Here is a 17,787-nt window from a genome sequence, read left to right as displayed (position 1 = left end):
ACTGGAAGTATGTGGCATGCAGGGTTTAATTTAAGGTTATTTTTTACAAAAAAAAAAAAAGATAGGAAGACATCTAGCTATAACTTGTGCCTCAGATGACGGCTACATTAATATTAGTGAGATAAACAGAATGTTTTTATAAAGGAGGTGATTCTATACATAAAATTTAATAAAAGAAAAATAAAAGCAAATTAATTTAAAACAAAATAATACATAAGTGATCAGGCACAGTGCAATAAATCACACAATCGAGCACTTAGATACTGTAACCATTCCTGGCGACTCCGCGACTGCAACACCTACCGATGCAGACGTGCCCTGTGAGTGAGGTGGTGGCGCCTCAAACGCCCCATCAGTGGAACGCTTTCCCAAAGAGGTGAACCACTCGCACAAATATTCAAAACGAAACCAAATAAAATCTTTCACCAAGGAATGATTCCTGGCTCAAGCCTAAATCTACTTTTGGATTTTGGTTTGGACTAACCTTGGACTATTACATGAGTTATTGTTAAACATGAGCTAAAACATACAGTGTGATCAAAGAAATGTTTAAAAAAACAAAAAAAACAGGTACCAGAGAAGAAAAGCTATAAAGGGTATAGTAAAGCCATGGGCTAGATTATGAGCCCCTCAACAACAGAGCTGCGTGAATAAAATATTTACCCTGGAAGCATGACACATATTATGTTGGGAAAACTACTCACGTTATACTTACATTATGTTTAATATATTGTATTTGGTTTCCATTTCTGCCAACGACTGTCAGCTAAAATAAAACACCTTAGTCAAATCACACTTAACGCTTTAATTTCCTATGTTAATGTAAATCTCTGACTTCACACCTGTGTTAGCGTGTCCCCTCTGATGGGCCCTGTCACTGTGTACGTCAGCATCCATTCCACTTCAGTTCAGCACCAGTTAAGGTCTAGCTGAGAAGAAACCTGCTCATATATTTCCTAACATGCTCTGTAATTTACATACTTCAAAAAACCCACAGGTCTGATTTTTGGGTGCCAGTTTTATCACTTAACTCTGGGGGTGGTTACTTAACCACTCCAAGTTTCAGTTTCATCCTGAAGCTGTTACGAGGATTAAATTATATAATCCATGTAAAGCACTTGACTAAGTGTGTGGCGCTCAGTAAATAATATAACGAATGTTGGCTACTAGTGACTAACACCCTTCCTTTGACTCCTTACATCACTGGGCAGAAAAAAACCTTACTAAGTCCACTGGTCATTGAGTATTGAACAAGCATTCTTTCTTTCATGAATAAGAACTCCATGAAAGTTCCAAAACAGTCCTCTAGATTTTCTAATGTTCATGCAGAGGACTTACTCCTTGGATCAACTAAAAGGAGCTGGAAAATATTTGACTATTAGGTTCCCGTATAGATGACAGAAGGATTCTCTTGCCCAAAAGCATCATGGGACACTGGAATTAAAAGAGCACATTTTAACCAGAGCTAATAGGAAGAATTAAAAAAAGGCCAGGCAGTTGACAGGTATCACTAGCTACAGTATGGCACCAGAAATCAAAAAGTCAAAGAAATTAGCAATCAGTGGCAGGTAGTGAGTAAACGGACTGTAGTCCAGAATAAGAATTTTAACTGCTCCATCTATATACCCTCAGAGGGGTGGGGAGAAACAGAATGGATACACTGACAGGACCTGAACTAACTGGTTAACTGTTACTGCAACTACTTCCTCCTGACTTTGTAACTCAGATTTAGACACTCAATGACTGAGAACACAAAATGATTTTTTTGGGGGGTGCAACTCTGTATCCCTGGTTCTTATTCTCACTCAAAAGTCCTAGGAAAACGCAGTCTGACCTAGGTCTGAACTAGTCCATGACATGACTTCAACTAAAAAGGATTAAATTTTCAGGGAGCTTGGGGGGAACAAGAAAAGGTTAGAAGATTACAGAATAAAAAAAATAATGTATACATTAAAAAACTCAGTACCTTATTTTGGAACACCTTCAGAAAGCATAACACTTTACAATGTAAATGTTTAACCACAGAGAATATTAGAACACTAATGATGACATTTAGTAAAATTTATTTCACTATTTTAGGATCTAAATAGTAACATATATAACGTTGTAAGACAATTAGGACATAGCTCTATCTGTGGGAAACTTCAGCTAATTTAGTCATACATTTTTTTCAAGGGCAAAGTCATAGGCAGGGAGTCATCAACAATGAGAATACAAGGAATTCCATATTCAAAAGCTGTACGAAAACTTTAAAAATGAGAAATGACTTTGCAAGTTATTTTGAAAATTTTTGCATATGTTAATTTTAGCCTTCAAGGGTAATTCAGCTTGAAGTTTCACATTTAGCTAGGTTTAAACTATCTTATAATGAGCAGAATCTAATTTTGTAGCTTGATAAGGAAAATCCAGATTCTGTGAACTTCTAAAACATTGCCACTAAAGACCATCTGCCATGGTGCATTTTTACAACTATATGCATAAATGGTTAGGCCTCAATTAACTAGAAAATTCAGTGAAACTTTTCCTCATTCTTCAAATATAATACTATAGCGACCTAACAAATACATATAATACAAGGTTGGCTTCCATAATTATGTCATTTGAAAAAAAAAAAAAACTGTAAAAGTATTATAGTATCTGTGGAGTGTGCTAAATGGAAGCCCTGTGTTAATCCCTTCATTTAAATAATTTGGAAAGAAGTTAAAGGTAGTAATTGTAACAAAAACACATAAAGAACTCTCTCTAAATCATAAATTTCCCTATATAAAATACAAAACAAATTGAAATTTGCTAACGAGCATAATCCCTCAAATTCAGATCAACAGAAAAAGTTCATTTCATATATAACATATTTCACCTAATATTTAACTCTAGGAAAGGATAAGTATTCCACATTACTGTACTCATCTTAAAGATTACCTAGTGTTCATAAAAGAGAATAAAGGCAAATATTCTGAACTAACAACTATTTTTTCTAGAAATTAATTCAAACATTTACTCAACATTCAGAGATCACCATGCTTAGAACCATGAAAAAATCTAATTCAAACCTGACTACTTCACATTCTCAGAACATAAAACAATTTATATCCCCACTTCAGAAATGAACTTGACCCACCATCCAATTATTAATTCTTTCCCCCTCAGTTCCTTTGAGGTCTGCAATTTCCACCAAGAGTGTTAAGAGTGTATGTCTTCTCACCCACTTCACTCTGGGCCAGACCCGCTCTCCACTCCCGCCAGGGTCAACAGCTCATCAGAAGTGCTGGGAAAAGCTTCCAGGCTTAACACACACATTTGTTCTCTAGCATATTCCACTTTTACATCTACGTGTCCTGTCTCACCTATAACATCAGACTCGCTATCGCCTGAAATTTATTCTGTGTCAAAAGGAGAGAATAAAGGTATACATATTTCATTTTGCAGGCACCACATTGAAATCACTTTGCAACTTATTAATAGGCTTATAATTTATAAGTATATTCCAAAGGGTAGGTACAAAGAGTCATGTCCACTGGGTGGATGGCATTTTCATAGTTTAAGTAACGGAAGTTGAGTTGACCACAATGATGAATGTATATTCCAGGAGAGCTACAACCCAAACTGCACCAGCTGACCATGAAAACAATCCAGAGTGGGGCAAACGTAGGCTCACAGTTGTGAGTATGCAAAACACGGTTTATTCTTGTATTTTTATTAGTTACTGTATTATCCATACAAACAATTGTAAACCTACTTTTGCCCTCCCCTGTGAAGAAAGGGCCAAAATGATCAGAAAACCATGGCTACCTTAAGGTCAACTTGCAAATATCTAAGAAACAATGATACACAAGTAAACACCAAAAACTATTTTAAAAGTCTACACATGTGAAACTATTAAATCAATGTAAAATCAATGTTCCAATGTTAACTGGAGAAAGGCATCCAAAAGTTCCTAATAAATTCACATAACTGACATTTTCAATTACAAAGTACAAACTTTAATTCATGTTCACCTAAAAGAAGTCATCAGCCAAAAATGACATGAAGTAATTTCTAAGATAAAAGAAATTAAGATTTCAAACTACAAGGGCTAAGAAGCAAATTTTAAATGTTAGGCTCAGGATAAGGAAAACTATTTTAAAATAAGAATAATAAGCAATTATAAGTTTTGCATGTACTTATTTTCAGTGAGCAGGGCAACAAGGTTACCAGCCACACTTGCCTTCACTCAAAGTCTTAGCTCCCGAACATGTTTGGCAATTGAACAGCACTCGTTCTATTTAACAAGCAGTACGGTTTCGTTTGTGACACACAGGATCCTCTCCACATGTTTCAGGATGCTCACCATCACTGTCCCTGCCGTTCTGTACTATTCTTGTGAAAAGAGCCTGCCAGTAAATCCACCGGCATTTCAAATCAAATTGACTTTGACTATTTTTTGACTGTTCTGTGGTTTGAAAACACTGAGGTAGATTATACGCTGCTGTCAAGTGTCTGAACTGCAATGGCACAGAGGCCCTTTGTCTGTGAGGCTGACAGCTGTCAAAGGCTGACCTTTCCCTAACTGGTCAAGTGAAGAAGCGTTAATAGAATCTGTTTAACCTTACCCATTCACCTTTAAAGTGACACGAGGGTAAGTCAATCAACTCAACAGTGAGAGATCCAAAATGGTTCCCACAGACTGCAGGCATTATTTATTCATTTCTTATCCTTCCTAGAAATTTCAGATTTAAAACCCAAGCTATTTCCACGTAAATCCAAAAAAAAAAAAAAACAACAACAACAACCAGTTTTCCTTTTTGAATACTTCATATTAAGGCTTTCTGTTGTATGTCATAAAGGTTCAAAATCTCCTGTCCACTGGAAACCCACATTCAGACTAAAAAAGCCAAAGTATCAAAGCCCTGCCACAGCTAGAAATAGAACACAAGAATCCCAGCATCTGATAACTGGCCCCACTTGCATCCTCCAGTTTGTATCAAATAAAATTACATCAGCCAAGGTAAACTGAACAAAAGCAAAATTCAAGGAAAAAAAACTATGCAAGAAATTAATTATCCCTTTTTCTGTATTTCTCCACAAAGCAAACACAATGCAATTTAGTTGTAACACTGCATCTCCTCATAACATAAAAACATTTATTTTACAGAAGTAGATCAATATGTCATTGCCATTTTAACGAAAAAGACAGAAATGCACACAAACACAGCACACACACTTGAATTCCACACTTGAACCCCAAGATGTGTGTGCCAGCAATCCAGCTTCTGTGACATAGGAAACCGCCCCCCGCAACGAACTCTTCACTCCCACTGTGTCCTTCAGCCTCAACTTAGGTAGCAGAGGTTACGCACAATGGAGACCAGCTGGTGTGACAAATGTTAACATTTCCCTAACCCTTGTTTGGCCCTGAGTCTAAAATATGGGTCCTGAATCTAAAAGCATCACTGACATCTCTTTTAGTACAACAGTTTTCGAATGCAAGCCCATTATTCTAATCAAAATTAAGAAAATGTGCGGGTTCTGTATATTCATGCAATGTTAACAGCTGACAAATGGGAAGAGTTATGGGACCTAAGGATTCAAGTTAAGTAAGACTTATTTTACAAAATAAGACTTAATTTTAAAAGGATTAAAGTTATACAAAATGTGTTCTCATCCTAAAATGCAAATAATTTTTTTTAACATCAGTAATAGGAGGAAGTTTGGGAAATTCAAAAATATGTAAAAAGTAAACAACATAGTCCAAATGACCAATATGTCAAAGAAGAAAAAAAGAAATACTTTGAAATGAATGAAAATGAAACACAGCATACTAAAGCTCATGGAATACATCTAAAGGAGTGCTTGAAAAAAGAAAAATTTATAGCTCTAAATGCCTACATTTAAAAACAAAAAAACACTTCAAGCCCAGGCCAGTGGGGCTCAGTGGGTTGGCCATATGTCACAAACCGAAAGGTTGCCAGTTCTATTCCCAATCAGGGTGCATGCCTGGCTTGTGGGTTCAGTACCCTGCTAGGGTGCATACAGGAGGCAACCAATAATGCTTCTCTCTCAGGTCAATATTCCTCTCCCTCCCTTCCCCTCTCACTAAAAAATTCAAAAAAATAAAAAATAAAACACTTCAAATCAGTAACCTAATCTTCACCTTAAGAAACTACAAGGGAGGAGCAAACTAAACCCAAAGTAAGCAAAAGGAAGGAAATCATAAAGATTGATAAGACTAAAGAACAAAAATTAGAGAAATATGAAATAGACAAGAGAAAAATCAACAAAACCAAGTTAGTTACTTGAAAGGCTCAACAAAATTGACAAACCTCTATTTATGTGATCCAATAAAACAAGAGATAACTTAATAAAACAAGAGATAATAAAATCAGGAAAGACAGGACATAATTACCAATCTTACAGGAATAAAAAGAATTATAAGGGAATTCTGTGTATAATTTCATGTGTCAATTAGGTAACTTAGAGGAAATCAACAAATTCCCAAAAAACACAAGTTACCAAAACTAACTCAAAAAGAAAGAGAAAATGTAAGTAGATCTATAACAAGTAAATGAATTAGTAATTTTAAAGCACCACACAGCCCTGGCTCAGCTGGTTGAGCACTGTCCCACAAAGCAAAAGATCATGGGTTCAATTCCTGGTCCGGGCACTTGCCTGGGTTGAAGGTTTGGTCCCAATTTGGGGCTCTTAAGAGAGGCAACTAATCAATGTTTCTTTCTCACATCGATGTTTCTCTTTCTCCCTCCCTTCCCAGCTCTCTAAAAATAAGTAAATAAAATCTTTATTTTAAAAAAAACCCACAAAGAGAAGCTTAGAATATATTCACTGTAAATTCCACCAAATGTTTAAAGAATTAACACCAAAACTGCACGATGTTTTCAAAAAAAAAAACCACAAGAGGAGGAAACACTTTCCAATTCATTCTATGAGACCAATAGTACCCTGATACCAAAACCAGACAAACATCACAAGGAAATTAGACTCATATTCCTTAGCAACAAACACAGAAATCCTCTACAAAATACTAACAAATCAAATCTAGCAACATATAAAAAGTGTCACACAGTTTGACCAAGGGTGCTTGATTCCAAGAATATCACAGCAAGGCTATTTTAACATCCAAAAATCAGTTAATCAGCTAATGTAACATACCATATTAATAAAGGACAAAACCATATAATCATCTCAACAGGTGCAGAAAAAGCATTTGGAAAAAAATCTAACACTCATGAAGAAATGCTTGACTACATTTTTTTATTTTTTAGAATGGACAAATAAAATATATTTATATTGCTCAATTAAACTTTAAAGGAAATTTCCTTAATCTGGTAAAGGGAAACTACAAAAAATCCACAGCTACCATCATATATGATAGTAAAAGACTGAATACTATCCTGAAAATCAGAAACAAGACAAGTTTGTCCGCTCTTGCCACTTGGATTCATATATTACTGGAGAGCCTAGCTAGGGAAATTAGACAAAAATAAAAAAATGAAAAGTATCCAAATTGGAAAGGAGTAAGGTTGTGTATTGGTAAGAGATATAATCTCCTAAGGAATCCACTAAAAATTATTGGAACTAATAAATGACTTCCAAATTCAAAATATAAAAACCAGTTGGATTTCTGTACACTAGCAATGAACATTCCAAAAATGAAGTTTAAAAAAACTCTATTTACAATGACATTAGAAAATAAAATACTTAGGCATAAATTTAACAAAATTACATGATTTTGTTTGAGAAAAATATTTTAAATCTTAAGAAATAGAATAATATCCCCCGTTTGTGGATCAGGAGACTTAATATTAAGACGGCAATATTCCCCAAATTGATCTACATAGTCTCCGCAAACCCAGTCTGAATCCTAGCTGGCTTATTTGTAGAAACTGACAAATTTATCCTAAAATAAGAAACAGCAGTACACCTAGGGTAGCCAGAATAATCTTCAAAAAAGAGCAGAGGACTCACACTTCTCAATTTCAAATCTTACTACAAAGACAGAAAGTAGCTTAGTGGTTGCAAAGGGATGAGAGAGTGAGAAATGCAGAGTGACTATTAATGGATACAAGTTTCTTTTTTAAGGTAATGAAATGTTCCAAAATTAGGCTGAGGTTATTGTTGCACTATTCTGTGATTATACTAAAAACCAATAAATTGTATATTTTAAAATGGTGACTTTCAGTCTGGCTGGTGTGGCTCAGTGGATGGAATGCTGGCCTGAGAACAAAAGCACTGTTGGTTCAATTCCCAGTCAGGGCACATGCCTGGGTTGTGGGCCAGGTCCCCAGTAGAGGGCACTCAAGAGCCAACCACACATTGATGTTTCCCTCCCTTCTCTTTCTGAAAATAAGTAAAAATCTTAAAAAAAAAAAAAAAAAAAAAAAAAGAATTTCAAGACGTGAATACTATCTCAATAAAGCTATTATTTAAAAAATTGTACCTGTGATCTCATTTATAAGTGGAATCTAAAAAAGCCGAATCACAGAAGCAGACTAGAATGCTGGTTGCCAGGGGCTGGTGGGGTAGAGAAAATGAGATGTTGGTCAAAGGGTATAAACTTCTAACTATAAGAAGAGTAAGTTGCAGGGATCTAATGTACAGCATGGTGACTATGGTTAATAATGCTGTACTGGGTACTAACTAGAAAGTTGCTATGACAGTAGAACTTAAATGTTCTCATTATAAAAACAACAAAATGGTAACTATATTAGATGAAGGATGTGTCAACTAACCTTACTGTGGTAAAAATTTCACAATTTATATGTATATCAAATCATCACATTGTGCACCTTAAACTTACACAATGCTACATGTTAATTATTTCTCAATAAAACTGGGGGTGGAGGATATACTATGTGATACTTTTTATATAAAGTTAAAAAAAAGACAATTTATGATATTAAATTGAGGATAGTGGTTACTTTTTGGTGGGAAGCAAGAGGCAGAATGGGAGGAGGCACAAGGGAACATAGGGCTAGAGCAATGTTCTGTTCTCAACCGTGATAATGCTCACCCTGTGGTACTTCATAGAGCTGTACACTTATGATTTGTGCAATTTTCTGTATATATTATACATCAGTTTTTAAAGTTTTTTAAAAAGAAGCACAGTTTTTGCTTTAAAAAACTATACTTGCCAACATGTTAAGACACTCTCAAGAGTAAATCTCAAGGACACTTTCTCTATAGCAAAATAAATCAATAACGTCAATAATGGCAAAAGTATAAATTATTTTTAATATGAAAGGATAAATTGATTGTAATTGATATTAGGAGTAAGGAACTTCACAAAGGATCAAAGTTAAAAGCAAAGTGGAGAGTGCATGGCGTTTGGGTGAGAAGGTCCTGAGCTTGACACATTTCTATGCCTGGGCAGATATTATTTAGAAACATCTTGTGAGGTTCTTGTGAGAAGTAAGAGAAGCTGTGGAAGGTGCCTCCCAAGCACATAATAGACTCTAAATGCCTGCAAATGTTTGTTTGCTTCCCTTGAAGCAATCTCTTTTTTCCCAACTCAATAACCCACAATGATTCTTACATCTTCCACTTCTCAAATAGGATGTCTTTCATCTACTCCAACTTTTTCATTTTACTTTGGCCTCAAGTCATCCATTCTAACACCCAAGTTAAGTCTCAACCAGTCCTACTACCATCTGACCGCTCTAAGTCTCCCCAGGCAGAATTATTCAACCTTCATCCCGCAGCACAGAGCCACCTAAAAGGACACAAATTCTATCTCCACCCACAATACTCATCCCTGCTAAACATGTACCAGACACTTCTTTTTAATATAATTACTATATGTAAATCATTCAGGTTTGTCTGCAAAGTTATTTTCAAAACTATTCAAAGATTTTACTAACAACTGACTTTTAAAATAAATTATTAACCCCTCTAAACTTCATTATTGGAAATAAGTACTAACACTTCTGTTTTCTTTAAAACATCATTAGCTTTAAATTTTTGGCCTAGCCCTGGTTGGTGTGGCTCAGTGGACTGAGTGCTGGCCTGAGAACCAACGGGTCACTAGTTTAATTCCCTGTCAGGGCACATGCCACATCCCCAGTAGGGGGGGCGCAAGTGGCAATGACACACTTTGATGTTTCCCGCTCTTCCTTCCTCCCTCCCTCCCCTCTCTCTTAAAATAAATAAATCTTTAAAAAAAAAAAAAAAATTGGCCTAGAAAATTCTGGTTAAAGATGAACTTTTATAAATTAAATCTTTTTGTGCTTTCATTAATCACATATTTAAGAAAGCAACTAAATGTGAGGCCTCGGTACTAAGGAGCCCCTTTTCTTCCAGTCAAGGAAAGGAAAAGGTTCATTGTCATGCAAAACCAGTGGCCATTCTCTCAGGCAGATACTTAAGAAAATGTAAAGAGAACAAAACTCCACACATCAATGCTAGCACTTAGGGAGGGATGAATAGTGGAAAAAATTGGAAATGACTCCAAAAATATACTTACAGCCTCAAACTGCAAATGACTATCCTTTAAAAAATCTTGAATTTTGTCCTTGGGTAAAATACTGAATCGAAATCGAAGGAGATCCATTTCTTGTTGAATGAACCAGCGTCTAAGATCTTCACTGAAATGGAGACAGGAAAATTATAAGTATAAATGATAAGTTCAAAGGTTATTTTAAAAGTCTACCAATTATTAAATCCAAGAAATTTCTATGAAACAATATTCAAGCATGACCAAGATGCCAATGGACAGAAGTTAAGGGTGTTCCATTGTGATAAAGACAGTATGAATACCACACATTACAATCTTCCAGGGATGGGCTGAATATGGGAGAGAGAGGTGTAATGAACATAACAGTAAAAGAATTAAATACAATATACTTCAAGCCTAACTTCATTATTATCAAATAATATAAAATGGTTCACTGTATTTAATGTAACTGCAAAATAGTCAATTACATTAGAATATAGGTATTGCTTCTGTCTAAGGTAGTTTCACCAATGCCAAATAAATCCAAATTTTATAAAGGTAACTTTAACTCTGAATAGATTATGATTGGATAAACTTCACAATGTAAACTCTGCTTACAGCTTTACTGTTTATAATTTCACAAAATTTAATGTGCACAGTATACCTCAATTTTTTTAAAGCGAACATATAAATACTGTATATTAATTTACAGGATAGATCCAAAACCTGCATTATTGTTGTTATATAATGATTATGCTCCCACATATAAAATATGATTTAGTTTTTTTCCAAAATGGATTTCACATTGTCAGCAATTCATTCACTGCATAAATTGCATAAACTACATATTCTTTTATACAAACGAAAATCTCTAGGACCAAAGCTGGTCAATAATTTCTCAGTCATTATCTTGGGATAATAAGCAACTGAACATTCTCATTTGATAAACCTTTAGTAAAAAGCAGAAAATACACTTATAGGTATGTTATTTTGCCAAAATTAAAACAGGGAAAAAAAAAGTTTAAAATAAAAGGCAACTAACTCCTTTCCCTCTGGGTGTCACTATTGACTTATAAGAAACCAACTGCCAAAGGAAAATATCTTAATCTAATGGTCAGTAGCCCATACATATCAACTTCTAAATACCTATATCAAATTCAAGCGTGTATTTGATTCGTTATTTCTCATAAACATTAGCACTTTCTTCTGGGGGGTAAAAAAAAAAAAACCAGTATCAAAAGCCCTCCAGATTTAAATCACAAATGAAGAAACTCTCCCATAAAGGTAAAGTGTTTCAACAGGCAAAATTTTGCTATAGGATTTTTTTTTTGATATTTTGTATTAAACAACTTGTTTCAAACAATTCACTGCAAGATAAACCACTGGTTTCTGGTGTTATGAGGTTTCCTAAGTTCAGTACAATACATGTTAACTTTCCATGTACCAGTTTATAACCCGAGATATCAGATTTGACAGTGAGGGTATAAATGCATACTCACGACTGGCAATAAGCAAGACGCAAAATAAAGTGAGAAATGTGATCTCGTCTTCGTGCTTCATATTCATTTTCTAAGTTTTCCTTAAAAGTAATGGTAGATGAATAAAATAAATGCATTAGAATAGTAAGAGATATAAAGAAGTTGTGAGCCAGCATAAGCCAATGTAAAGTAAAAAATTCAAAGGCACAAATTTTATAATATTCTTTCCAGGTAATTATCATTTTGCTTAAGTCAGCAACGGAGTGAAACTTAAGAATTGAACTCATCTCAGCAAAACTTCCTGGGTTTGAATCCCACTATTTTCTTCCTATCAACTCCTTCTCTTACTTTTTTTTTAATTTTTAATCCTCACACAAGGATATGTTTATCAATTTTAGAAAGGAAGGGGGGCAGAGAGAGAGAGAAACATTGATGTGAAAGAGAAGTATCAATCAGTTGCCCTCCTCCACCACCACACACACCTGGGCAGGGGATGAAACCCACAACCTAGGTGTGTACCCTGACCAGGAATCAAAGCCACAACCTTTTGACGTATGGGACAGCGCTCCAACCAGCTGTGCCACCCAGCCAGGGCTTAACTTTCTTTTTTATCTATCATATACCCAAGGCTCTCACCGTTTCAACTTTTTTTTTTTCTGTGACACCGAAGTGATTTGAACTGCAACAACTTCTTACATCAACCCTCAACCTCTTGCCTTTAAACCTTCTGGCAAAACCGAGATTCTAAATTAATTTATAGCTATACTCTGCAGTCCTATTCCAAAATACTGAGAACCTCTGAAGAAAAAAATATACAGCTTTGAGAATTTGGAATATTAAAAAAGTCATATCCTCTAACCTCAGCTGGACCTTTACCAACACAAAGGAAACCTTATCAAGTCCAAAATAGTAAAGGCAAACGTGTTGTGCACTTATGAGGTACCAAGTACTATGAAGCATTTTTAGTGTATTAACCCATTTAACCCTTTTAAAAAAATCCTGTGAGGTAGACCCTGCTGTGTGTCCTTATTTTAAAGATGAGGAACGTGAGGCACAGGGAAGTTATACTTGTCCAGGGTCACAAAACTTTCACCCAGTAGAGCTGGGATTTGACACATAATCAACTGTGTTCTCATTTCTTAGAAAAGCTGTTTCACTCTACACTGCTGGCCCAGACTTCACATCACACCGCCTTCCTGAGAAGTCTCTCAGCTGACAACTTGACCTATTTTACAGAAAATAAAGGCCACCAGGCCGACTTCTTCAGCTCCAACCTTCTGTGGCCACATGCTGTGCTGCCTTGCCTTCCCTTCCCTCTCCATGGACAAAGTATCTCTCCATCTCCCCACAAAAAGGGAGGGAGATGTCATTCCTACACCTAAACCCTGCAACCCACCTGTTCCTGCCTCAGGGCCGTGAGTTATCAAATGGTCTCTTATAGTATCTTCAAGCTCCTCTCCTCTTCTTTCTCTTCTAGATCTTTCTACTCAGCTTACTAATATGTTTAACTATCTCCTGTCATATAAGTGTGTGTATACATACATACATGTGTCTTCACTTTTCCCTACAACTTCCTCTATACTCAGCCCTATTGCTCCCCGGTCCTTTCAGCTAAACATCTTAGAAGAGTGCATATTCCATCTCCAACTCTCAGCCTCCCCTCCAACCACGGTCACCACTCCGGCTTCTACTGTACAAAGAGTCCACCCAGGTGATAAATCAATGGATTCCGCCGCATAGCTCATCTTATATGATGTATCCGAAGCTACTGAAACTGTTAGAATCTTGGTATCCGAAGCTACTGAAACTGTTAGAATCTTGGCTCCACCATTTACTCTCTCATGAGGTTGGGCAAGTTATTTCGCCTACCTGTAACTCGGGACCCTCATCTATGTAACAGGGGTAATAATAGCACCTACCTGATAAGACTGTGGCCTGGAGCACATGGGTTAATATACGCAGTGCACTTAGGACAAACTCTGGGGTAGAGCAAGCATGACAGAAATGTTCGCTGTTATCATTCCTATAACATCTTTATTAATATCATTTATCAATTTGTGTCAGGATTTTTTATTTAATTTGTCTTAATTAATTTGACTTAATTTAATTAAGGTATTAATTTAATAGTTCTTCACATCTTCATAATATCACCTTTTTGATACATATTTATGGTGAACATCTCCTATAATTTGATGACTGCAAAAATTTTTGTAATTTTTTTAGATGCACAATTTTATATTTTTAGGGTCAAATCTTTAGATTTTTTTGTCCTTTATAATTTGTTATATTTGTTTCCTTCCCTACCCAGAGATCAGACAGTCATGTAAATGTTCTTATGGTCTGTGCTCTAGGTTTTTCAGGCAGTTCTCATGCTTTCAGGGATCTTTGTTTGGGCCAGGCAGCTCCTTCCCAAACCCCTCCAATTTTACTTCAGCTTAAATATGGATATTTCTCACATCCTATCCTCCATCACCTTCTCTTCTCACTCAAGTATTTTTCTATGGCACTCTCACCTACTCCTGATAATTCCAACATTTCTCTGAAATCTATACTCCTACTCCAGATGTTTCCTAAGTCCAGACCTATATGTATATCCAGTTGTCCACCAGACATCTCCCCAGGCACCTCAAGCCCTTATCTAGAACTAAAATCAACATCTTCCGTCTAAGTCTTGCTTCTCCTCCTATGTATCACATTGCAAAGTATCACCACCATCCACCTTATTGTCCTAACTAGAAACCTGGGTGTCATTCATAACTCTTCTCTCTCTTCTTCCTGCAACCAGTCACTAAAATCTTTTGATTCTACCTTCTTAATACCTCTTCAATCAGTCTTCTCTCCATTCAATTCACTCTCATCATTTCCAGACTCGTAACTGGTTTTCCTCCTACCAGACATGAGCCTATCTATCTGCTGCTAACAGGCATCTTCCCAAAATAAAAATCTAATTGCATCCATCAAGATGCAATTCCAGCACTGTCTCATCTGAGAAGCCTTCCCAAACCACCCCAACCTGAACTGGGGGATTATTTGTGCTACCGGAGCTCCTAAAGCACACATCCAAGAGCAGCGTTCATCACCCTGTATACAAGCACAGGGTACATATGGTAGTGTCTGGAAACATGTAGTGGGCAGAAACCAGGAATGCTACTGAGCATCTTACAATGCACAGAACAGTCCCTGCAAGAAGGAATTAGCATTCCCAAAATGTCGACAGTCCCAAAGTTGAAAAACCCTGCCTTATCACAGTCATCTGACTACACATAAATCACCCCTAGGAGACTGTACATACCTTCAGGCAAAGACTATGATGCTGTATTAATCTTTATGAAAGCCCTGTACCTAATACAAGCCCCTTCCCATAACTGACACTCAGTACATGAACATATAGACAGTGAAGGAATATTTATTTCCTTCTTTTACTTACTCTGTAGGAAAACTTGACCTTTCGAATCTCAGCCTCCAGCTTACTCTGGTACTGCTCAGTTCCTTTCACATAGCTCACACCAAGATTTTCAACTGCTTTTAGCACTGAAAAAGATAATTTTTAATAAAAGAAAAACATATAAGTGCAAGATAATTTTTAAAAACAAAATTCAAGACATAAAATCTATGAAGAGCAATTCCATAATTACTTGTTTATAAAAGATGACAAGTTGTAACAATTATTTTCTGCAAGTACAATATATATGAGGTCTGTCCAGAAGATATGCAGCATGTAATATGAAAAATAAACACATCTGCCCTGGCTGGTAGGGTTCAGTGGATTGAGCACCGGTCTGCAAACCAAAGGGTTGCTGGTTCAATTCCCAATCAGGGCACATGCCTGAGTTGCAGGCCAGGTCCCCAGTGGGGAGCATGTGAGAGGCAATCACACAATGATGTTTCTCTCCCTCATTCTTCCTCTCTTCCCCTCTCTAAAAATAAACAAACAAGTTCTGAAAAAAAGACATTTACTGAAGATGATACAAAATACAAGAAATATTGTACACAGGACAATAACACCTCAGTGAAACACACATTTCACCCTATAACCCTCAGCTGACCTGTTGTATTTTCCTGAATCTCATAGATGGTCTGAAATCTCTTCCCTCTCAAAGGTGATTTTAGTTCTGGGAAAAGCCACAATTCACAGGGCACCAAATCTGGGCTGTAGAGGGGGCTGGGTCACCTGGGAATTTGATGTTTCACCAAAAAACTCTACACGAGATGCGATGCATGAGCAGGTGCATTGTTGTGATGAAGCTGCCAATCACCAGTTGCCCCCAGCTGCAGCGGATTCATCGCTCTGCTGATTCAGTCATTTTGAATGTGATGGCCATACAGTACACAAGCTCACTCAACAGCATCTACCACCCCCACTGATTCATACAGTGAAGTCATCACTGTTCATGCGCACCCATTCCAGTTCACTCTCCTCGGCTGCCAAGCTTTAAGTCAATGTCATGCAAACTGTTCTCATTAGATTAACAATGGCTGGACTTTTTCCAGACAGACCTCGTAAATTTTATGTTTGTAAGAGGACAACCTCCTTTCATTTGTAGAAAACATTGACTTCCCACAGCATAATCTAATACAAAGATTGTCAACCAGGGAGACGGGAGAAATGGTGATAATTACTACTATACTGAGTCACTGTGGCTGAGGAATAGAAAAGGAGAAAAAAGTTAAGCACCCCTTGTTTGCATCCCTCATGTGGAACTCCCTGTTAGGCACTCTGCTTCATTTACTCGGCAGACTCATCAGAAAGATAGCCCTTGCTTTCTGATGAAGCAGAGAAAAAGACACAATAGCGAAGAAGCAGAGCCCTCCAATCATCCAATGAACCACTCTGAATCTTGATTAAAAGTTGCCCAAAGCCCTCTGTCAGCCCTTCCTCAGGTGAATTTTTCTTCCTTCCATACAACAAAAGAGGCATTTTTGAATTCAAGAATTAAAAACTTCTCAGATGAATTCTGAACATAAACCCATGCCTCTCGGGTACCTCCTTATTATGGTATACCAGAGCAAACTAATCATCTTCCCCTAGTCCTGCTCCTTTTCTGGCTATCACCATCTCCAATAGCTTTAGCCACCACTACTACTAGAGCCCTTAAAATACTAAACTATGATTTTTATTTTGGATGCCTGTCACCATGTTCTAGAATACAATTTCGCCAAAGATGAGAATTACATTATTCATCTCAGAATCCCTACCACCTAGAGTACCGTGGACTCAATAAACATGAACTGTACAGTAAATAAACGAACAGCAAACCCTCAATAAACACTTGAGTGGATTGCTTAACAAAGGAAATAAATTACCATACTCATTCTCACAAAGTATAAGTGAGGTGTTCATGAATATGTAAGTTCTAATTCAAATATCACTCACATTTAACTCTGTCAATAGCCAAGTTTTCAAACTCTATCAAAGATATGTTTTCAGTAGGCGGCTGCAAGTAAAACTGAAGGCTGTGAGGGTAGCAAGCATTCCTCTGATCACCTCCCAACTTCAGTTTCTTCCTTTTTCCTCCAGAAAACTGCATTGTTACCTTATAAGAAAGCACATGAAAAGGCTGAAATGATGAAAACTGGAGTCGAATAGAAAACAAACCAAACACAGTAACTCCACATGCACATAAAAATAAAACTGAAGTTCAAGGGCATACACAAAATGTTAACAGTGGCTATCCCTGGGTGATGTCTTTCTGTATTTTCCAGATTTTCTACAATTCACCTCTAACAATTTTGTAATTGGTAGTTTGGGGGCGGGGGGGGGGCCGGGGCGGCGCTTATTAGAGAAGATACAGGTGGTGGTCCTAACTTCCAGCAACAGGAGAGTCAGGTGATGTTGCCTGCTCACTCTAAGTCTGTGTACCACGGTCCTTAGATTCTGAGGTCCCA

General features: G+C 36.7%; 1 protein-coding gene across 1 annotated transcript in view; it reads right to left on the bottom strand.

Annotated features, from left to right (window-relative positions):
• The window catches only part of PRIM2 (DNA primase subunit 2), a 276,122-nt gene extending 258,693 nt beyond the window's left edge, over positions 1-17,429 (bottom strand). Inside the window, exons 1-4 of the mRNA XM_054569539.1 lie at positions 17,276-17,429; positions 15,329-15,432; positions 11,923-12,002; positions 10,454-10,574 (exon numbers count right to left, since the gene is read on the bottom strand). Of these exons, the coding sequence (XP_054425514.1) occupies positions 10,454-10,574; positions 11,923-12,002; positions 15,329-15,432; positions 17,276-17,429 (459 nt within the window). The remainder of the gene's footprint in view (positions 1-10,453; positions 10,575-11,922; positions 12,003-15,328; positions 15,433-17,275) is intronic.
• Positions 17,430-17,787: the final 358 nt, after the last annotated feature.

Source organism: Pteronotus mesoamericanus, unplaced genomic scaffold, assembly GCF_021234165.1.
Source record: "Pteronotus mesoamericanus isolate MK-2021 breed Mesoamerican mustached bat unplaced genomic scaffold, CSHL_Meso_final contig_20, whole genome shotgun sequence".
NCBI lineage: Eukaryota > Metazoa > Chordata > Mammalia > Chiroptera > Mormoopidae > Pteronotus > Pteronotus mesoamericanus.
Note: the sequence above shows the minus strand (reverse complement) of the source record. Positions and strands in the feature narration are given on the sequence as shown.